Here is a 23,716-nt window from a genome sequence, read left to right on the forward strand (position 1 = left end):
TAGAATTATATCCTGTTATTTCACTTTGTATGCACTTCACATATGCTTTCTCTGTCAGACCACTGTTATCATCTTTGCATTACAGATGAGAGTCTGAACTGAGAAAGAATAGCTTGTCAAAGCCATCCATTGATTTCTGGGCTGAACTGAGTGGTAAGAAAGCAGACCTCTGCAGGCCAAATTCGTAAACACTATATTTCCCATCTTTCAAGGAAGCCCCTACTGCTGACAGAAACAATCCACCCTTTCTGTTCTTCAGCCCATGAGGCACTGGACCTTCTGATGACTTTTCTTGAAAAGTCAGGCTGAAGTGTTTCTATTTTCCATGCAAGAACTAACTCATGGCAATCCCATTTATGGAAAGTTACAGGCAACAGAAAAGCAAAAGTTTTTTTTTCTCCACATAGAAACACCAGTCTTCCTTGGTGGTCTCCCATTCATGTACTGACTATGACCAACCTTACTTTGCTCCCAAGCTCTGATGAGCTCAGACTATGCTGGGCTATTTGGGCTTCTGTTGAACTTCTGTTAAAAGGACAAGACATTGCCCCCCTAGCCAGTTGTTAACCTTACCAAGTTACATGGTAGCTCCCACTGCCAGGTCTAGTTGCATGGTGGCCAAATGGTGTGGGTAGAGAGTAGGGGTCCCAAATCCCCCGGTAGGCCTGGAGACTCCCGATTTGGAGCCTCCTCCCCCCGCTGGCCATAAAAGGGAAAGCGGGGGGGGAGGGGAGGAGGAGAACGGCAGCCCTTCGCACCCAGCCCCGATCGCAGCAGCCAGAGCTCTTCCGTTTTCTCAGGCTGCTTCCCGCCCCCAGTCAGCTGGCCGGTGAAGGGAGGGGAGCCCAGCCACGCCCCCAAAGGACCATGTGCCTTTGCACCTCCGGAGGTGAGTGAGTTCTGTCTCCTGCATCAGATTTCCCAGAAAGGGGGGGAGGGGGGTGGAGAGGGAAACGTCTTCTCATAGGGTATAATGGGGAATTGATCTGGAGGTTTCGGGGGCTCTGGGGGAGCTGTTTTTTGAGGTAGAGGCACCAAATTTTCAATATAGTATCTAGTGCCTCTCCCCAAAGTATCCCCCAAATTTCAAAACGATTGGACCAGGGGGTCCAATTCTATGAGCCCCAAAAGAAGGTGCCCTTATCCTTCATTATTTCCTATGGAAGGAAGACATTTAAAAAGGTGTGCTGTCCCTTTAAATGTGATGGCCAGAACTCTCTTGGAGTTCAATTATGCTTGTCACACTCTTGTTCCTGGCTCCGCCCCAAAGTCTCCTGGCTCCACCCCCAAAGTCTCCTGGCTCCACCCCCAAAGTCCCCAGATATTTCTTGAATTGGACTTGGCAACCCTAGTAGAGAGTCTCTGGCAAGTCCTCCTCCATGGGGAGGGGGGGTGCTTTCCAAAGCTGTTTTGGCATCCAAGGCCATCCCTGCTCCCCCCATAGTTTTGCTTTATAGAAACCAATGCTTAGAAGATGCAACAATACTGTTGTGGGTAATTAGCAAAATTCAAAATGGAAGCTGAAAGCTCACTGGGCATTCTTTTCTTAAAGCTATAAGTATTGGTTGTATAATTTTGGATTACTTCAAACTTTCAACTTTTTCTGCAAACCTGGAAATTCCTTCAGGTTTTCAGAAACATTCTCTGCTTCTTTGCCTACCTCACTTTTGCCTACCTATTAATCCACACTTTGTGGCTCAGTTCAGAATTAGTATATCTGATTGCCTGACCTCTCACTTCCATCAGTAGAAAAGATACAGTCCATTGAGTGGGTCAAGATATTTGATTGTTCATCATTTAAACATTTCATTGTTATCTGTTGTAATAAATATTTTTATCACTTTTCAAAGAAACAATGTATCATGGAGGAGCTTATGTGATGCAAATATTTTATAATTATAAAAATGACAAATGATGTACCACAGTGACACCTGCTGGAATATTCTACAGCTATTTTGGGATATGATGGATTGGTTTCCTGTGATGAACTGGGAACAGAAAGGGTTGCAGAATGATAGAAAACCAATCAATTATGTGGCTGTAATAGTAAGAGAATACTGTAGATATGATCTCCTAGTAAAAGTACATCTGTTGGACTTCTTATGTCTGCAGTATCTAAGGCAGGAAAGCTTGAAAAATACTATTTTTAGAGTATTAGAATATTTAGAGTCTGTAGACATAAGCAATGAAGAATAGAATGGAGAGATACAAAGGTAGAAGTCACCTTAATACAGCTAACTTTGTAAAGGAAGAACAATGCTTACCAGGAGTTAAGGGAATCAGTGGCCCAGAGTTCGAAGTGAACTTGGTAGAATTCTCCATTAAATATGGATTCCAGGGCAAATGGGAGTGTGGGGAGAACTAGCTGCTCCAATTTTACTGAGAAGTGACCTGGCCTGACAAGCTGAGTTGGTTAAAGTAGTGACTAGGAGTAGCCTGCAGAGTTGGGATTCAGGGCAGCAGACTAGGACTGAGATTCAAGTGGTTGCTATGGATACCAGTTGCAGCCACCTAGCAGAAAATTTACAAACTGAGCCTTGAGTGATAGATACAGGTAGCTTGTTTCAGGAAATCCATGCTGCAGAATTCCTTAATAAGCAAAGACAAGATAAAACTTTGCAAGATTTGTGCCAAAGGGCGGAAGCCACTCAGGAAGTAACAACTGAATGTCCTTGCATATTTAAGATCCTAGACCAGAAACTATATAGACTGTCTATGCGGCATAAATCTGCTGTTCTCTGGGAGAAGTGCAAACAGCTAATGATCCCCTCAAAATAGTGGATACAAGTTTTACAGTGGGCAGACCCATGAGACACCTATGTCAGGACATCTTGGGATCAATAAGACCAAAAATAGGTTGCAACCAAGATTCTACTGGCCCAGTATGGGAAAAGACGTCAGGGCATTTTGCAAGTCTCATCAAGCATGTCAGTTAGTGGGCAGTGCACAAGACTAAATAATGGGACTTTTACAATAGATTCTGCTTGTGTCAAAAATGTTTTCTAACGCTGGAGTGGACATTGTAGGGCCAATTGCCAGAGCAACTGGTGGGGGGGGGAGGGGGGATAAATATATTTTGATCCTAATTGGCTAGTCAAGAAGGTTCCCTTTAAAGGGCATCAAAGTGAAAATCATAGCAGAAGCCTACTGGCAGTGTTTACCAGGTTAGGTTTTCAACAAGATTTGGGAACCTCATTTACATCCCTATTTCAGGCTTGTGATATTGAACACCTCATTATCACAGCATACCACCCACAAGCAAATGGAGGAAGAAGAGGAGAAGGAGAAGGAGAAGATTGGTTTTATACCCTGCCCTTCTCTCAGAGTCTCAGAGCAGCTTACATTCTCTTTTCCCTTCCCTTCCCTTCCCCGCAACAGACACCCTGTGAAGTAGGTGGGGCTGAGAAAGCTCTCCAAGAACTGCTCTTGAGCACAGCAGCTCTAAGAGAGTTATAACTGACCCAAGGTCATTCTAGCAGGTCATGAGGAGAAGTGGGGAATCAAACTTGGTTCTCCCAGGTAAGAATCTGTGCACTTAACCACTACACCAAACTGGCTGTCAATGGCACCTTGAACCAGATGCTGAAGACCTATACTGTGAACACCCTAACAACTGGGATCAGCAACTTCAACAACTGCTATTTAGTTATCATGAAGTGCCACAGAGAAGTTCTGGTTTAAGTCCCTTCGAGTTGCTGTTTGGACATAAAGCAAAAGGGCCTATGGACATCCTTTAAGAAACTTGGACAGGCCCTGGCCTGGATAGCCCAGGCATGGCTTATCTTGTCAGATCTTAGAAGCTAATCACAGTTGACTCTGGTTAGTACTTGGATGGGAGACCTCCTTGAAATACTGTCAGGAGGAAAGGGGCAGGCTTTATTGAGCCACCTCTCTAAATATTCTCCAGGCCTCCAGTAGGGGTCAGTTACCAGAGGTCGACATGACTTCTAGGTGCAGGCACACGCACACAAAGAAATTACAGAAGAAGAAGAGGCAGTGGTGGCAGCCTGCATGTGATGAGAGAACAGTGAAAGCAGAGATGTAGTCACCTATCTTCAGGAGCTAAAGGGAAACCTCCAGGAACTAAGAGTGGCTGCAGCAGACAACTTGCAAACAGCCCAGCAGCAACAGAAGACCTGGTACTATGCCAAAGCCAGAGAGAGAGCCTTTTGCTCAGCACAAGTTTGATACTGGAGATACTAGGCCTATTGCTCTCTCACTTTATAAAGTAAGTGACCCAAATGCCATCGAGAGGGTGGTTAATGAAATGTTGAACCTTGAACATTGTTCATTTAGAAAGTCCTTGGGCATCACATGTTAGCAACCAGACCCCTCCTTCCATGGAAGGACAGTTTATCTCTTAAACAGAGAGAGAGATAAACACCCTTCATACAAGTATCACCTCAGAATCATAAATATGAGACACTGCCTGGCTGAAAATGAAACAAGATGGATGCCAGTCAGAGATAAGCCTGGGAAAATATTTTTGAAGGTGAGTCAGAGGCAGACTCTCTGACTCTCTTTCTACCCTAAAAAGATGCATCATTTTGGAACAATGGATCTCCCAAGAAACTATGACCTCTATTGGCCTGATCCCATCAACTCCAGCTTCGCTTTCCCCCTCACCCATTTACCCTAATTCTTAACTATTCTTAACTCTATTCACAAAACCTGGTAGCCTTTCCCATCTGGTTATCATTGGGTCATTAAGAGACATTAATACCTATAGTTCACCTCAGGTAAACTCATTAAGGCTTTCCAGGGTCAAAGGGATTCATCCCCCCAAAAGCCATCAAGTCATTGTTTTGTGACAAATATGTCAGCACAGCCTCAGGGAACATTTTCCCTATAACTATAGCACTCTGCTCCATAGCAGTGTCTGTTTTTGGTGCCATGCCTAACACCTCCACTTGCATGTGGGCCCTTACTTCTTCATTCAGTTGAATACTGGCAATTTCACTACTGACTGTAGGAACTCCTTAGTTTTCAGATAGGTAACTATTGCCTTCCCTAAATCACTTTATCCCACTTCTTCCCTGATTTCCTCTTAGCTAGCCTGTGTGTTTTTCATGTGTTTGTATGTGAGTGTTTTGCCCTTTATTCCTATTTCAATAAAATCCTTACCAGTTGGTCAGCCTGGTTCATTTTGAGAGTTTCCTTGAGGGAAAAATCCCAATAAACATTGGTGGAGATCCCAGTTATCTGCCTCTTGCTCTATCTCACTAAAGCTAATACCCCAATTAATTATGAGACTGCCTCTTTAGGTAACGCCAAGCTGCTTTATCCGTTGCCCTGGAAAGGCTTGTGAGAACCTCCCTCTGAAGCAATGAACTCAAAGGGTGGGACTTGCAATCGACTACACTTTTAAAAACTTAGAAGTGGTGTATAAACAAATAAAGGACTGTGAAGGATTAATTCTTCACAGAGCCAGGCAGCCTTGAGTGACAGTCTGTTCCAAGAGATCTGATTGATTAGCATCAGTTGAAGAGAAAAAAAGACTTCTGAACTGGATGGTGAGGAGAATTCAGCCTGACAGGAGAACTAGAGAAAGCTGGCAAAGACAAGTAGGTAGTTAAATGGGAGATCACCATTGAGGCCAAAGTAAGGGGATATATATCTTCTAGACAGAGAAGAAAATCCCCTACCCTTTCAAGCAGGGAGCTATTACTGAGGAGTGCAGAGATCCCTGGTCTGGTGTAGTTAGAAACCACCTATAGAAACCTCTGAAGAGTCAGTTAAAACTCAAGACAAGTACTGGTGTTTCAAGAGGAGGTTGGGTACTGGAAAGAGTACATCAACCTTCTGGACACCAAAAGAGTTAGAGAATGCTCAAATAATGTGTACTGGACTGTTTGGGGAAAACATTGGAACAAAAGTTTCTCAACATAAAGATTTAAGTAACTGGATAGTTTAGGAAACTCTCAGCCTGAAACTTAAGAACCAAAGACTGTGCATGTACTGGTTTTACTCCCAAAATGTTAACCCCTGATTTTACCTGATCTTTCCCCTCTATATTGAATAAAATATATTACTTTGGAATATAATAAAATCTCAAGTGCCACTAAAGGGGGCTCCCAGTCTTTTCCTTAGGTTCTTGGGCTGAGCAAATAGCCAAAATAGTATACTTTGACTGGGTGGGACAACAAGAGTTTTTCAGGAAGGAGGAAAACACATTACTAGGATAGCTCAGTCATAAATGGAAAGCAAACAGGAGAAAAAATGTTACACCTGAGAGGAGAGAAGTGGCATCATAGGAGATGCCATAGGCAGTGTTGAATAACTGGTACTCAGTGTTCTCTCTAAGCTTGAGAGCAACAATTCTGCTTTGTGAGCTATTGGCATTAAAGTTGTGAGCTACTGCATAAATTAGTTTGCTCTGGGGCCATTTTTCCTGAGCTGAGATGAAAATGTGTGAACTGGAGTCTAAAAAACTGAGCTAGTTCACACTAACTCAGCTTAGAGGGATCATTGCTGGTACTTACTATTAAGAAAACAGGTTTCAGTAGCTTCTCTGTTTTCCAGGTCAGTTGAATCAGTGGGCAGGGGATGGGTCTTACTATTCTAGGAGCAAGGAAGTAGAAACAAGAAATAAACGTGACTTGCTTATTATGCATGGGATGGAGAAAGTATAGAAAGAAGTACTTTTCTCCCTTTCTCACAATACAAGAACTCATGGGCATTCAATGAAATTGCTGAGCAGTCAGGTTAAAATGGATAAAGGAAGTACTTCTTCACCCAAAGGGTGATTATCATGTGGAATTCACTGCCACAGGAGGTGGTGGCGGCTACAAGCATAGCCAGCTTTTAAGAGGGAATTGGATAAAAATATGGAGCAGAGGTCCATCAGTGGCTATTAGCCACAATATGTATGTGTGTGTGTGTGTGTGTGTGTATATATACACACACACACACACACACACACACACATATTGACCACTGTGTGACACAGTGTTGGACTGGATGGGTCATTGGCCTGATCCAACATGGCTTCTCTTATATTCTTATGCTTACATCACCAGAAAGTGACATAGACACATCAGTGGCATGGGGGAGGAGACACTCTGGTTTGGGGTCAAAACTCTGTGGTTTGAATCTAATTCTGCCATAGAGTTTTATCCAAAAACCAGAGCATCACCACTTTCTGGTTATGTTGGCATGTTACATTTATTTCCTGCTTCTTGCCTGTTGGGGTGTAGTTCCTATTGCAGAGAGGAGCATCCTGTGGCTATTCCCCTCTTCCATCTTTCTGATAGCCCTGAAGCCAGGGGAGGGGCTCCAAACCAGGTGATCCCGTGCTCCCAACTGGGGATTGGCAACCCTACATTGGATGGCTTCTGTGATTTCTCTTTTCCTGTCAATGAATCAACAGTTGTCCTATTGCATAAATCCCCAATAGCACTGATAGAATCTTTCCCTTTTCCTGGCAGATTACCGGCACAAAGTCCCATTTTGGTTTTATGCTTTGTTTGGAAGGATATTCTTTGGGGACATTTCAGGATAAATGTTTTTTAGTGTCTATTGGCTACCTCCGAGAGCAGCCAGAATAGAAAATGCTGGGAATTTAAATGACTAAAGCAATTCAGAAGCAATTGGGTCTGTCTGCCAAACAGACTCAAGCCACAGGGAAAGGTAGCAACTCTTAACATCAAGCAGTTTTCATAATATTGTTTGGGGAAATGGAATTTCACTTTTTTGTTTCTTTTGATTGATCAGTGTGATGTTGTACTATCATCTCCATGGAGCCAAGGCTCATCAGGAAGTTATTACAGAAACTCACGTCTTTGCTATACTATTAATAAGCTTTCTTTTCCTGCCCAAATATTTACTGATAGCCAAGGATGGAACATTTAAACAGACTCTGACATTGTGTCGGCCCAAAGGAGAAATAGTACTAAGGTATGTCAGATGCTATCAGCTCAGGAAAGCATTCCAAAATACACAGATTTTCCCCCACCCTGTCTTATGCATTGCTAAGTATACAAAGCACATTAAAGTTCTTAACTGGTAATGTTTACATTAGGATAGACTGAAGTATTATGAGGTAGAACAAAATAGGAGTCAATTGCACCTTTATGACCAACTTAGTTTTATTCAGAACGTAAGCTTTCGTATGCTCTAGGCATAGTTCATCAGACAAAGAATCCAGCACAGTGAGCAGAGCCACACATAGCTGGTAGGCAGTGCCTCAGATTTAAGATCCAATGACAGAACAGTAAAATTATCTTGCAGGGGTTAAGAATGTAAAACAGTACAAATATAAGATCCAATGGCAGAATAGTAAAATGAACAAATTGAGCAAACCTTTGATATGAGTCAAAGGTTCATGCTACTCATGTCAAAGGTTTGTTAGTTGCGTACCAGCTATGTGTGGTTCTGCTCACTGTGCTGGATACCTCATCTGATGATGTGTTTTTAGAACAAACGAAAACTTACGTTCTGAATAAAACTAAGTTGGTCTTAAAGGTGCAATTGACTCCTATTTTGTTCTACTACTTCAGACCAACATGGCTGCCTACTTGGTATTATGAGATAGGCTGCGCTGACACACAACAAGAAATCTACTGATGTTTATATGCAACCAGAGATCTTCATAACCAAACTAGGGGTTTGAATGCAATATTCTCATGTTTCGACCCAGCAACAAGCACATCCATTGTACCATATAGGACCTATGAATTTTTCATGTCTCAATTTGTTCTCTCCTCCTCCTAACCACCATTTTCTTCCAGTTTCTTTTCTGGATTTAATTTACAGATTTTAGCATCTTGTCTTCTTTCTTTCTATTAACAGGTGACCTCTGCATTGCCCAGTCATTGAAAATCCCACAGGATCGCAAAGACAAGACCTACGAGTTTGATAAAATTATCAAGCTGCTCCTAGATACTCCCAGAGCCAGGGCTATCATTGTCTTTGCCAACGATGAGGATATAAAGTAAGGATGACTGGAGAAATTAATTCTTGTTCTTGTAATGGTGCTTTGGACTAGATGGAGCCATAAGAATTTACAAAGCAGAACAAAAGTATTGATGGATCTGTAGGAAAGGGACACACAACTCAACCCAATTGGGCAGCCATTTGTAGTATATGCCATATACATTCGTACTGGTTGTTAGGGCCAAATTACATTTTTTTTCTTTTTTAAAAAATCTATTGGACCACAGAGTTAGGGGAATGGGGCTTAACCCTTTCTCCCTGCGATGTTTTCCTGATAAAAATAACTCCCCTCTGGCAAAGCTCCTGTTAGCCTCAGTAAAGAGCAAAAAACAGCAGGTAGAATGCAAGTGCATGCCTTCCCCTCTGCCTAAATTACAACTAATAGCAGCTTTAAGAGGACAGTTTTTACTGAGGAACTGATGCAAGGATAAGTTAACTGGGGCAACACAGCCCCAGTTTAAGGGAGGTTATCCCAAACCAGCATATTTTTTTTTTTTGCATTAAAGGCTGGATCAAGTAGATCCAATCACAGATCTCCTGTGTTATATATTAGTTAGTCCCTTAAACACTCTTCACATTTTTAGTGGAGGGTGGGTGGGTGAGATTATACCCCTATAACTGTGTCTAACCTCGAGAGCCAGTTTGGTGTAGTGGTTAAGTGCGTGGACTCTTATCTGGTAGAACCGGGTTTGATTCCCCACTCCTCCACTTGCACCTGCTGGAATGGCCTTCGGTTAGCCGTAGCTCTGGCAGAGGTTGTCCTTGAAAGGGCAGCTGCTATGAGAGCCCTCTCAGCCCCACCCACCTCACAGGGTGTCTGTTGTGGGGGAGGGAGAAGATATAGGAGATTGTAAGCCGCTCTGAGTCTCTGATTCAGAGAGAAGGGCGGGGTATAAATCTGCAATTCTTCTTCTTCTTCTTCTCCACAGATGCAACATGAATAGTCCTCAGTCATACAGATAGTGTCTGTGTTCATATTAAGTTTTAAAGTTCACACGTGGCTCTATGTGTGAATGGGGCTTTAGGATTTCTTCTTCACCCAGCCAATTGAGACAATAAAATTGCTTCAGACTCACTTTTCCTGTCCATGAAAAGTGCTGTTTATACCTTATGCAACTCTAAATGGGAGCAAGATGCTTGAGGAACTATTTTGCACACATGAATCTGTTCACATAAGAACATACGAGAAGCCATGTTGGATCAGGCCAACGGCCCATCCAGTCCAACACTCTGTGTCACACAGTGGCAAAAAATTTTATATATACACACACACTGTGGCTAATAGCCACTGATGGACCTGTGCTCCATATAAGAAATCTTCACAAATCTTCCAATGCCTTCTTCTATGTGTCCTTGTCTTTGGAGACTAGATAGTGGCAACTAAAGAAAGATTGTTTTCTGTGGACTGTATCCAACTTTTGTATCATTTCAAGATTTGCCAGTTATCATTAGTATCCTTTAGGAGACAGACTAAATTCTCCTGTTTACTCAACTCAGTTTAAGATTTATATTTCATTAAACTATTACTGGACTTTTTAATATTTGATTTTATTTGTTGGGGAGGTTGTCCTTATTTTAATCTAAAGACATTCTGTGGACTTCTTTAAGTTGAAAGGTAGGGGAAAGTTTTTAAAATAAAACAATAGCACTTATAGGAGGGTGATTAAGTGGTGGGATAGTTTCCGAACTCTGTGCTAGATAAAGATCAGTAAACTCCCCTGTTTGATTCAAAACGGGCTCTGTTCTTTTTAGAAGAAGAAGAGTTGTTTTTTATACCACCCCCCTTTTCTCTAACTAAAGGAGTCTCAAAGTGGCTTACAATCACCTTCCCCTCCTCTCCCACAACAGGCACCTTGGAAGGTAGGTGGGGGCTGAGAGAGTTCTGAGAGAACTGTGGCTGACCCCAGGTCATCCAGTAGGCTTCATGTGAAAGAATGGGAAATCAAACCCACTTCTCCAGATTAGACTCCACCACTCTTAGCCACTACACCATGCTGGTTCTCTATTTTTTTTTTAAATGAGGTAAAATTATTCCCCAATTGTATGTTTTGGAGACAATGCATAGAAAAATGATCCTACAAGTTTGCTATTGTATAACATTGTTACCTGTGTATTACTAAAAAATGTCCTCAAAGCATAACCACTTTTTAAAAAAACCCAAAAAATGTCCATTGAAGTGCTTTGGGTTTTTCCAAAGGAAAACTGATCCAGGGAAGCATTGAAGTAAAATGTTATATTTGCCTATTTGTTGTCTTTGTTGGTGCAGACAATGGGCTTCACGGGACAGCATTTACCTCATTGCAGAGAGATATATGACAGTGGTTGACAAATAACTCCCTAAATGCCATCACTGTAAGTGATGAATGATAGTAGATGTTTCTTCCTTCACAGTTTATGCTGGTTTTCTAACACTTTGGAATCAAATATGTGTTGTTTGTAAATAGTCATTTATGTTGCCACAAGAATGGGTTAGCTTGGTGACTGATAAGTGAATAGAATTGGGGTTTGGAATAGTGGACACACTCTAGTATCATTTATCTAGTATCATTTTGCCCACATATTTCTCACATTCAGTGAGATTTCTGGGAATTCACTTGAGGGAAAAAAAAATATTGTCATATGAAGTCATGTTTAGTACATTCACACTATTTGTACCAGTGAATTTGCATTTCCTTGTGGGAACTGTATTGTAGACAATTTGTTTCTTCCATGCCAACTTTTGAAAATTATTTTAGTATTTTCGACTTTTAAACATAATTCCCTGCATTAATCTTCCCATGGGTGTGTGTGGGGAGGGGCGTTAATTCTGGAAGAAACCATTGATATCGCGCCTTTTTCACCCTTCTACAACAGTACATTATTGCAATGCCGAAAATTAGTAATTATTTTAAAAATTCCCAGAATAAATTCATGCATTAAAGGATCTGGTCATCCCATTTATTTACTTATATTCCAAGACAAAGAAGAACTATTGGGGATATAATGTTCCATGTAAAATACACATCAGCAGATCCAATTACTTTTTATGACTATTCACCTCTTTTGGAAGCCTTATCAGTACTGACTGCTGGGCAGGAGAAAAATGACCTGTCCTTTGATTGAGAATTAACATATGGAGATAGGTAGCTGAACCTTTTCATGGTGTGAAGGTAAATAACATGAACCTGATAATATCTGCAGGTCAAAATGATATCAAATGAACATCTAGAAGAACCAGATTAAAAGTTGCTTCCACACAACAAAGTTATAAGACACTTGAGCTACAACACAAAGTAGTGATAGGAACCTCAGAGGTTGAACAAAGAGCAGATTTTCTGAGAGCAATTTGATAGTTTAGATTGAATGTCCTGCAAGATCATGAACGGAATTCATAGCTAAACCTTTGCTAGGAGAACAGAGGGAAGCCCTAACTTGACTAGCCCCATCTCATCAGATCTTGGAAGCTAAACAGGGTTGGCTGTGGCTAGTATTTTGATGGGAGGCCTCCAAAGACTTCCAGGGTTGTGACGCAAAGCAAGGCAATGGCAAACCACTTCTGAATGTCTCTTGCTTTGAAAGCTCTACAGGGTTGCCATAAGTCAGCTAAGACTTGACAGCACTTTCCATCACCACACATCAGGGTGGGGGGGGGGATATATATAGAACTCTATCAAAGCATTAAAATATGAAGCATCCCCATAGGTTTGCTCTTGATACACATGTAAGAATGTGCCCTGAATTAATACAAATACTGGTTAGGTATTTTTGGTTTGATGGTGATTTCCAAGTAACTTTGCCAGGCCCAGTCTGGCAACTATAAAGAAACTGTGGGAGGTGGAGACATAGAGGTGTCCTTCAGCAACAGCATGACATCATTTCTGGGAGGAAACAGAAGTGGGATGGGGTGGGGAGGGGGCGGCGGCGCAGATACATTTAAAAATATTGATTTATATAAGCAGAAATGACAGAACTTGGGCTAAGCATTTCCACAGGATTTGAGACTACAGCAGCAACCAAATAGCATGAGGATCTGAAACCTGATCATTTGAGCCTTGATATTTTGGTATAAAATTCCAGCATGTTTCTTAACTCATGATTTATTTTCTGAATTTGAACATATTTAAATAATGTATTAAATTAAAAAAAAAATAGCAGAGGCAGGGGAAAATACAAGGAAGAAGATAATGGGAGCACTCATAAAGGAAACTGGGAGAAAGGGTAAAGGTGCTTATGATAGGGGTCCCAATCCTCCCGCTCTAGCGGGGGACCCCAGGTTTTCCAGCCTCTTCCCCCGCTCCCCCCAAAAACAGAAGCGGGGGAAGAAACTGCGCGAAGGAGCGCGGTGAGCTGCCCCTTCTCCGCTTCTGGGATGGGGTGGGGAGGGGGCGGCGGCGCAGCGGCATCGCCCACTCCGCCTCTGGGGTGGTGGCAGAGAGAGTGTGCCTCTCTAGGCTGTGCTGGGAAGTGCCTCCTCCTCTTCCTACTTGGGCAACCCAAGTCAGATGCCTTAGCTGCCCGCCCGCCACCTTCTGGCGCGGCCTCCTGGGAGGGGGGGGAGGAAAAGCAAGAGGGCCGCTCCAGGCTGCGCGCGGAAGTGCCTCCCCTTCCTGCTCGGTCTCCGGGGCAACGCCAAGCAGAGGCTCGCTCGCCCGCCACCCGGCAGCTGCTGGCTTGGCCTCCTGGGGGGTGGGAGCGCGGCTCCCAGGGAGGGTGGGTGGGGGTGGCTCCTTGCCTGCCCCCTGGGTCCACTTGGGGTGAGGGGGGAGTCGCTGGTGGGCGGGCTGCTGCCATGGCTGGTCCTGCCGCCGCCGCCATCTGGATCGGGGACCAGCTCATCTTGGAGGAAGACTATGACATCCCCAGCAAGCAAGGTATCCCCTCCTCGCCCTGCCCAGGGGGGGGGGTAGGAGTTGCCCGAGGGGGGTCTGGGCCCTCCTCCTCCCACTGTAGGGTTGCCAATCCCCAGGTGGGGGCAGGGGATCCCCTGGTTTGGAGGCCCTCCCCCCACTTCAGGGTCATCAGAAAGCGGGGGGGAGGGGAGGGGAGGGGAATGTCTGCTGGGAACTTTATTATTCCCTATGGAGATGTATTCCCATAGGAAATAATGGAGAATTCATCCGCGGGTATCTGGGGCTCTGGGGGGGCTGTTTTTTGAGGTAGAGGCACCAAATGTTCAGTATAGCATCTAGTGCCTCTCCCCAAAATACCCCCCAAGTTTCAAAAAGATTGGACTAGGGGATCCAATTCTATGAGCCCCAAAAGAAGGTGACCCATCCTTCATTATTTCCTATGGGAGGAAGGCATTGAAAAGGTGTGTGGTCCCTTTAAATGTGAGGGCCAGAACTCCCTTTGGAGTTCATGATGCTTGTCACAGCCTTGATCTTGGCTCCGCCCCAGTGTCTCCTGGCTCCACCCCCAAAGTCTCCTGGCTCCACCCCCAAAGTCCCCAGATATTTCTTAAATTGGACTTGGCAACCCAACTTATGACCACATCCAGAGAGGCCTGGGCTGCTTCCAGATTTTGATGCCTCTAACCTGTTGTGTATTGAGTTGGCAATAGCTGTTTTGTTTGAGCTTGAGACAGGCAGCCATTGCTCTCCAGGATCCTGATGCCTACATTCCAATTGGCCAATTGGGATGTGAGGCATTTCTCCAGGAAACGTAAATGAAGGATCCTGGAGAGCAAAATGGGATTGGCTGAGGCCTGCCAGTAGGGTGTGGTTAAACCTTGCCAAACTGTTTGCCGTGTTGCCTGTGTTGCTTGGGACTGGGTTTGTTTTTTGTTTTTTTGCTAATGAAGAATTGTGTTGAATGAGAGCTCTGAACTCACTATTTAACATAGCCCATATGACAACTTGTGGAGAGCCAAATTCACAATTGCCATCAACCAAAAGAGCTACCTCATCAAACATGTCCACACAATAATTTAATTTAGTTTGAACATATCTGTATTGTGTTTCTACCCAAATAGGGTCACCAAGGCAGTGAACATCAAACAATTAAAACATTGACACATTAAAACAGCATTTAAAATATAGTATATAGGAATTGATTCAATGAAATAAACACTCATAAAAGCAAAACCAGGGAGGAAAGTCAATAATAATTATCGGGGGGGGGGGGGGGTGCCAAATAGGACAAAATTATCGGGGGGGGTGCCAAATAGGGCAAAAAAAGTTTCACCTCCTGGTGGAAGATAACAATAAAGGGAAATGGATGACTCTCCCAGGGGAGGGAGTTGCAGAGTATTGGCACCATGACTGAGAAGACCTGTTCTCTGGCTACAACCCATCTAGCCTCAGATGACCAGGATGGATGTGTAGGCTTATATGGAAGGAAGTGGTCCTTATGGTATGCTAGTCCCAAGCTGTATATGGGCTTAAAGGTCAATACTAGCATCTACAATAAAGCCTGGAAGCAACTGGAAGCCAGTGTAGATGAACAAGACTGGAGTGAGACAGTCTCTACAATCCACTGCGGTTTTGTTAGTCAACATTAGTTAGTCAAGGGTGATTAACATGTGGAATTCACTGCCACAGGAGGTGGTGGCGGCCACAAGTATAGCCACCTTCAAGAAGGGTTTAGATATGGAGCACAGGTCCATCAGTAGCTATTAGCCACAGTGTATGTGTGTATATAAATTTTTTTGCCACTGTGTGACACAGAGTGTTGGACTTGATGGGCCGTTGGCCTGATCCAACATGGCTTCTCTTATGTTCTTATGTTCTTAACATTCATTCCAAAACTGCCTCCAGGCACCCATTCAGGGTTTCTGCAGCCACCCTGGGATCTGTTGGAAATGCAAAATAGAGCAGACCACCATCTGCATATTGTTAGCAATGAAGCCCACATCTCCAGATAAATTTACACAGATGTTGAAAAGGATGGGAGTGGAAATAGTTGCCTTGCAAGACCCTGTAAACCACAGGCCAGTGAGCAGAGCAGGAGTCTCCCAAAGCCATACTCTGAAACCTACTTTCCAGGCAGGACTGAAACTGCTTCAGAACAGTGCCTCCTAGTCCCAGCCCCAAAAGGCAGTCCAGAAGGATACCACAGTCTACAGTATCAAAAGCTACTGAGAGATTCAGAAGAATTAACAGGGTGTTACTCTTCCTGTCCTCTTGGTGGAGGCCAACCACCAAGGTGAACAAGACTGTTTCAGTCTCATAACCAGGTCTGAAACCAGGCAACCTTCCACAGGCTTTCACCCCAGAAATCTCCTGGGGGACTGAAGGCAGTAACCTGACAACTCCATATGCCTTGTCTTCTTGAGCTGTCTCTGACACCCAGCTTGCAGCTCAGGGGAGAGAAAGATGGCCACAGCTACTTGGCCTTGTGCTGAAGAGAGAGCAAGAAGGCCATGAGAGGAGCAAAAGTTGTTCATATTTCTGACTGCAAAAGCCAGCTTTGAGCCAGTTAACAGCATTGTGAAACGTCTCCTCACAATAAACGTATGTACCTTTTATTGTCCTTTCTGCCTTCTTGCTCTCTCTTCAGCATAAGGCACAGCAGTTCAGGTGAGAAAGTGCCAAGGTTTGCAAAGAAGAGTAAGCACACCATGGAGAGGGGGGTATAAAATCACCACCACCTACAGTAGCCAGCTTGCTCTCTTGCAGCTGCTTGGGTACTGGGATGAGAGTGCAGTCTACAAGTATGGGTGGGGGTAGTTGAAGAGGACATACCTTTTACTTCCATCTCAGGCATGAGGCTTATCTCAGGGACGCTCGCAGCTTACCCCATCCTCCAGTCTTTCTGATGGCACTGCAAGGTGGCACCCACTCCCAGCTACAAATCTTGCTAGACAATGAAACGTGGGGTTGGTGTCACTCTGAAGAACAGTATTCAGAAGAGCCACGGGAAGGATGTCAAAGAACCACATGTTGCTGCTGAGTATCACTGCTCTTGCCAGAAAAATAACAATATAACATTGATGACACATTATGCAGATAAATAAGTTGTAAAACATTAAATACCAAAGATTTAGCAAGTGACTAAATTTGAGGCCTCCTTTGAATTTGAGGCATGGGCTAACTTCCTTCCCCCTGCCTCCAATTGATCCTGCTTACAACTAAGACCTTCAGAAGTGACAATCACATCTTGGATTTATAATAACATCACATGTTGAGCTGTGAATCTGTAGTACGCAATAATAGTGTTATTTTGATGGAGGCTTTGAATAGGAGTTTTGTTTAGACAAATAGTTATCAGATGCATGTAAACTTCAATGGCAAATAGGGGAGACTCATTTTTTTTAAGCTCAAAATTTTACCACTCATTACACAATATAAGTACCCTGCCAAGAGTTGCCAGCCCCCAGCCCAGCTAAAGCAAAGAAAGGCCATACACAATTCCTGCAGCTATCTGGAGACCCTTAGCAAAGGTGAATGTGCCCGGGGGGGGGGGGACACTCTACAGTTCTGGATCAATCAGCAGCATCTGAAGGGCTGGGGGAGGGCATTTTACACCCAGGCTAATAGCTCTGCCCCGAGAGCAAAACAAACAGGCACTTATTTGGAGGAGATTTCTTCTCCTAGGCAGCTTGCTATAATCAGCTGTGTATTAGGCACAATTAGCTATAAACTGACCTTGGCAGCTTACAGCCCTGCCACAGACTGAAAGAGCAACTACTAGAACAGCATCACCGTGAAGCTTAAAGACAATTTTATTACATGTTATGATTTTTCAGATTAATAAAAATGATATATTTAAATATCAGTGTGTGTAATAATTATTCTAAGCACTATACAAGAAATGTAATGCACTTTCTGTCCAGTTATACAATTTGAAAGGTATACAACAGACATCCAGAAACAATTGATTAGCCAAACACAGTCCAAAAACATCAACTTGACAAACTGAAAACAGGTGTTTGGTGTTCTTCCTGTTTCAAAATGAATCTCCTTTTGTTCTCATGACAAGTTGGTGTATGATCCACTATAGACTACAATCAGCCATAACATTAGAATCATAGAGTTGGAAGGGACCTCGAGGTCATCTAATCCAACCCTCTGCACTATGCAGGAAATTCACAAATACCTCCCCCCCACACACCCTTCCTAACTTCCTTCTTATGATCTGCCTAATTCACAGAATCAGCATTGCTATCGGCCATCTAGCCAATGTTTAAAAACCTCCAAGGAAGGAGAGCCCACCACCTCCCGAGGAAGCCTGTTCCATTGAGGAACCACTCTAACTGTCAGGAAGTTCTTCCTAATGTTTAGCTGAAAACTTTTGTTTTAATTTCAACCTGTTGGTTCTGATCCAATCTTCTGGGGCAACAGAAAACAATTCTGCACCATTCTCTATATGATAGCACTTCAAGTACTTGAAGATGATAATCATATCACCTCTCAATTGTCTACTCTCAAGGCTGAACATACTCAGCTCCTTCAACCTTTCCTCATAGGACTTGGTCTGCAGACCCCTCACCATCTTTGTTGCCCTTCTCTGGACATGTTCCAGCTTGTCTATATCATTCTTAAATTGTGGTGCTCAAAACTGAACACAATACTCTAGGTGAGGTCTAACCAGAGCAGAGTAAAGTGATACCATTACTTCACTTGATCTGCACACTAGACTTCTGTTGATAAAGTCCAAAACTGAATCTGCCTTTTTAGCTACCATATCACACTGCTGACTCATGTTCAGTGTATGGTCCACTAAGACCCCTGGATCTTTGTCACACATATTACTGCCAAGACAAGTCTTTCCCCCACCCCATCCTATAATGATGCATTGGAATTTTCTGACCTAAATTTACATTTATTCCAGTTAAAATTCATTTTATTTCTTAGCCCAGTTTTCCAGTATTTAAAGGATACTTGCAAAATTTTAAGGTCTATCAATCTAAATTTTAGAATACAGAATCACCACTCTGTAGTATAAGAAAGGAACAAAGCCTTTAGCATTTACAGAGTTGGAAAAGAGAGCAGATAGAGACCAATTGTTAAGTAGGTGAACATACACTATTGTTTCATCATTATACAATGGTTTCTAAGTATACATCTACTACATGGATCAAATAGGTTTTTAATTTTTTTTACTTAGAGATTTATATCCTACTTTTCTCTCCAATGGAGACTCAAAGTGGCTTACAACATCACCCCAGCTATTTTCTTTGGAGAAGAAGAAGAAGATATTGGATTTATATCCCGCCCTCCACTCTGAAGAGTCTCAGAGCGGCTCACAATCTCCTTTACCTTCCTCCCCCACAACAGACACCCTGTGAGGTGGGTGGGGCTGGAGAGGGCTCTCACAGCAGCTGCCTTTTCAAGGACAACCTCTGCTAGAGCTATGGCTGACCCAAGGCCATGCTAGCAGGTGCAAGTGGAGGAGTGGGGAATCAAATCTGGTTCTCCCAGATAAGAGTCCGCACACTTAACCACTACACCAAACTGGCTCTCCATGTGTCTTGTTCTAATTTTTTTTCTTTAAGGTCATTTTAATGCTATTTACATACAACTGATCCAAAATATAGAATATTTTAAATATAATTTTATCAATGAATTCATGGGGGAAAGGATAGCCATAGTTCTGTCCCAGGTGTAGACAAACTATTTTTTTTTAAATGTGAATATTTAAAACACCCCACTTATCATGAAATTTGCTAGGAACTTTAGATCACCGTTCCAGTGCACTTTCACAGTTTTCAGTTCACTGCAATCCAGAGCTGCTACCAACTGGGGGGGGTGGGGGGGAGAAGCACCTTATCCTTTTAGCAGAAGCTTATTAGGTTGTTATTTACAAGATGATGTTGTTTACCTATGAAGAACTCCATGTGCTCATTTCCACATGTTATTAAAGAGAACAACAACTCCCCCCCCCCACACACACACAACTCTACTGTAACCATGTTCGAGCTGGACTAGATCTCTAAGCATCTCAAGTAACAATTTGATGCAGTCCTACCTGGAGCAGAGATGCAAGCACCAAACTTATTGTACATATCATATAATATCAATGATTTCTGTGCTCCCACATTCAATCCATCATTCAAAAGTGGACCCAAGAGATGTAACTGTATTTTCAAAACTTTATGTTATCAGTTATGTTTAGCTGGAATGTTAGTGCATGGATGAAAGAAAATTTTTTTTATAAGAAGGACTGTAGACAAGAATGCATAGTGTGAGCATCAGGCATCCAGTGGAGCTAATGCCAGTATTTAATTAATTGGCACCATCATTGATATCATTTGTGATCAGGCTCTGAAAGCAATTCAGGTTAAATCTGTGCTGAATTTCATTAAGCCTAGTTCAATAGCTGATGAAAATACCATAATATTCTTGATGTACTGCTTTGTTCCTGAAATCAGCTTAAGTAGTATTATGCTCCCAGCCTCCCCACAGTGAAAAGTCCAGTATTCTCCTTCTCAAGCTGTGTTCTCTCTGCTTAATAAAATAGATCTGTAATGATTTTGGGGAAGTGTTATGAACTGATGTGCTAGGAGGATGAAAGAGGGAGGAAAAAAACTTGCAGATCTATGAGTGAAAGACAAAGAGACTCATGCAGAATGTTATTGATATATCTAATTCTCATTGTGACACCATATTTGGATACATAAATCTAGTGACTGGAACCATAGACAGACAAGACAGATGCTTCTACAAGTCTTAGGAAAGACCAGGTTTTAGAAAAATCTGAAATGATAGAAGCAACACCTGTAGCTTTAAGAACTGTGTTGCCAGCCTTCAAGCTTTGATTTTGGTCAACAAAAGGCAGTGGGAGAGGGTAGGGACTCTTCCAGGCCTGTTTTGTCCTTTGAGAGAGTACTCATTGGGCCAGGCCTGGCAGCAACCACCAGGCAACTTGCTACTGCATGACTTGTATGACTCATCCAGGCCCAGCAGCTCACTACTCTCCCATAGCAGCCATCACACAAAAGGCAGTGTGATGTAGTGGTTAATTTCAGACAATGATCTGGTAGACCCAGGTTCTAATCCCTGCTCTGACATGGAAGCTCACCAGATGACCTTAGGCCAGTTACACATTCTCAGCCTAATCAACTTCACAGAGTTATGAGGATAAAGTAAAGGAAGGGAGGAGGATATAAGCTGCTTTGGGTCCCCATTGAGGGGAAAGGTGGGTATAAATGAAGCAAGTCAGTAATAAGTACAGTGGAAGATGGGGGCAGGCAAAAATTTGTTAGTGAATGGGTAGGAAGGAAAAAAGAAGGATGCATGGAAATGTGAAGATATGGGGATATCTGAGAAGAGGAAATAGGATGAGGATTTCCTCCACTGTGGTTCCGTCCCCTACAAAGCTCTGGTGGCCAGCACCACAAAGCTGGGCACAGTGGCTGAAATTATACAGTTTTCCCAGAAAGATACTACCAGGGAAAGGAAGGACAGAAAGCTAAAGAAGGAAGCGGGACAATGGCAGACAGGCTATTGAGGCCTTCAGGGAAGAGAATGGATGTAGTGGAGAACAGGTCCTTGCAGGTCTCCCACTTGTCAATATATTAAGTCCTTGCAGGTCTCCCACTTGTCAATATATTTAATTTTTAACATAGGAAGACTCTGGAGATCCCTACTATGTAACTGGGCTCAGCCTGGTGACTTTATTGTCCAAGGCATCTATGGATGCCTTAATCTAGAAATTTGGGCTATGAACAGAGAAGACAGATCTTTCTACAAACCCAAATAACACCATGGTTTGCAGAAAAATCCAATATCTAAGAAAAAAATACATTGGGGCGTTGTGTATATGTTGTGTGCTATCAAATTTCTTCCAACTTACAGTGACCCTATGAATTAATGAACTCTAAAATGTCATCATCCACAGCCTTGCTCAGGTCTTCCAAACTGAAGGCCATGCATTCCTTTATCGAGTCAATCATGTTGAGTCCATCTTTTTTTCCTAATGCCTTCAACTTTTCCTATCATTATTGTCTTTTCCAGTGAGTCTTGACTTCTCATGATGTGACCAAAGTATGGTAGTCCTAATATATTTATTTTAGCTTCTAGGGAGAATTTGGGCTTTATTTCTTTGTCTTTTTGGCAGTCCGGGGTATCTCTAAAACTCTTCCCTAATGCCACATTCAAAATTAATCAATTTTCTTTCTGCCGGCTTTCTTTATTGTCGAAGTTTCACATCCATACATAGTAACAGGGAATACCATACTATGAAAGGTATTGATCTTGGTTTCCAGTGATACTTCCTTACAAATTAGGGGTCCTTTGTAAAACTCTAATAATAAAAGCATCACCTATACCTTTAAGAAAGGTTATCTCAGTGGCCACTGTGGGGATTGCAAGGCTGTTGTTCTTGTCATTAAAAAGAAGGTGGGGTTCTTTTCCAGGCCTGGGTCTTTGAGGGAACATTTATTGAGCTAAGGCCTACCAGCAACCATCAGATAATTTGGTACCACATGACCTGAATGACTGACTGAGCCACAACGACTTGCTACTGTTCAACATCAGCTATCCCAAGAAAGCTGGTGTGGTGAAGTGGTTAGCATTTCAGACTAGAATCTAGGACACCTAGGTTCAAACTCCAGTCAGTCATGGAAACTCACTTGAGTGACCTTGAACCAGTCACACACTTTAAGTCTAATCTATCTCAAAGGGTTGTTGTAAAGATAAAATGGAAAGAAGAATGATGTGCACTGCTTAGGTCCTCAATGGGGAGAAAGGTGGGGTTATAAGTGAGGTAAATAAATAAATATAGCTGAAGATGGGAAGCAGATAAAAGGTAGGTTCATTGGTGGTTGGGAAAGGGAGAAGAGAGCAGGGGAAAATGTGGCTATGGGACTGTGAGGACGAGGGAAAGGTGCATGAATGGGAGGGGATGCTGGAGAAAGTGAGGTCCACCTCCTGGAAGACTTTGGATTTTCCCTACCATGTAACTGGGCTCAGCCTGGTGTCCTGCACTATGCAACTGGGCCTACCTTGGGTGGGCAGCCACCACTGCACAGGGTTTTTCCAAGTCTATGCAATGGGGCCTGCTAGGGTTGCCAAGTCCAGGAACATGGTTGTGACAAGCATAATTGAACTCCAAAGGGAGTTCTGGCCATCACATTTAAAGGGACCGCACACCTTTTAAATGCCTTTCCTCCCCTGGAAATAATGAAGGATAGAGGCACCTTCTTTTGCCAGAGCCCCAGATATCCATGGATCAATTCTCCATTATACCCTATGAGAATAATGGAGTGCCCAGTAGACATTTCCCTCCCCCCCACTTTCTGATGATCCTGAAGCAGGGGAAGGGCCTCCAAACTGGGGGATCCCCTGCCTCCACCTGGGGATTGGCAACCCTAGGGCCTGCCTTGGGTAGGCAACCAGCACTGCACAGGGTTTTCCCAGGGAGAGTCTCATAGAAGGAAGAGGGAAAGGGAAAGCTGATGTTAGAGAGTAGAGAAAGGTAGGCTGGCAAGTGAGTGGAAACAAAAGATGGAAGTAGGTAAAGGGGAGAGGAAATGGAGGGCTGCAGGAAAGAGAAAAAGGAAATAGTGAGGAGGGGGAAATGAAATTGCTGTCACAAGACCTCAAGGGTACTCTGCTTGTGAACTCCTAAATATCACACTAGATTTGTGTTCTGATCAGCTTCAGTTTTCAATAATTAAAAGTTCTTTTTGTTTACAGAGTAGATATGTAAGTGTAGCTTTAAAAATATTTTTTGATCTATTAAAAGGAACAGAAAGCAGGGTTTTTTAGTTTACTTCTGTGCATATCCCTCCCATTGTAAAAAAAAGTGGTTTGACTGGTTGACCTTAAAATTTGAACATGTTATAAAGTGAGTTCAGTCAGCTCTAGTTAAATAAGAATATTTTATTCTGAAGAAAGAATCACAAGCAAACAGGCAACAA

General features: G+C 43.0%; 1 protein-coding gene across 6 annotated transcripts in view; it reads left to right on the top strand.

The window, feature by feature from the left end:
• GRM7 (glutamate metabotropic receptor 7) overlaps nucleotides 1-23,716 on the top strand; it is an 870,101-nt gene that overhangs the window by 445,394 nt on the left and 400,991 nt on the right. For all 6 annotated transcript variants that reach the window (XR_009555438.1, XR_009555437.1, XM_060239599.1 and 3 more), the window contains exon 3: nucleotides 8,791-8,932. Coding sequence is in view for 4 of the 6 variants with exons in the window: in XM_060239599.1 (XP_060095582.1) it covers nucleotides 8,791-8,932 (142 nt within the window). In the remaining 2 variants the exon portion in view is untranslated. The remainder of the gene's footprint in view (nucleotides 1-8,790; nucleotides 8,933-23,716) is intronic.

This window comes from Heteronotia binoei, chromosome 5, assembly GCF_032191835.1.
Source record: "Heteronotia binoei isolate CCM8104 ecotype False Entrance Well chromosome 5, APGP_CSIRO_Hbin_v1, whole genome shotgun sequence".
In the NCBI taxonomy this organism is placed as follows: domain Eukaryota; kingdom Metazoa; phylum Chordata; class Lepidosauria; order Squamata; family Gekkonidae; genus Heteronotia; species Heteronotia binoei.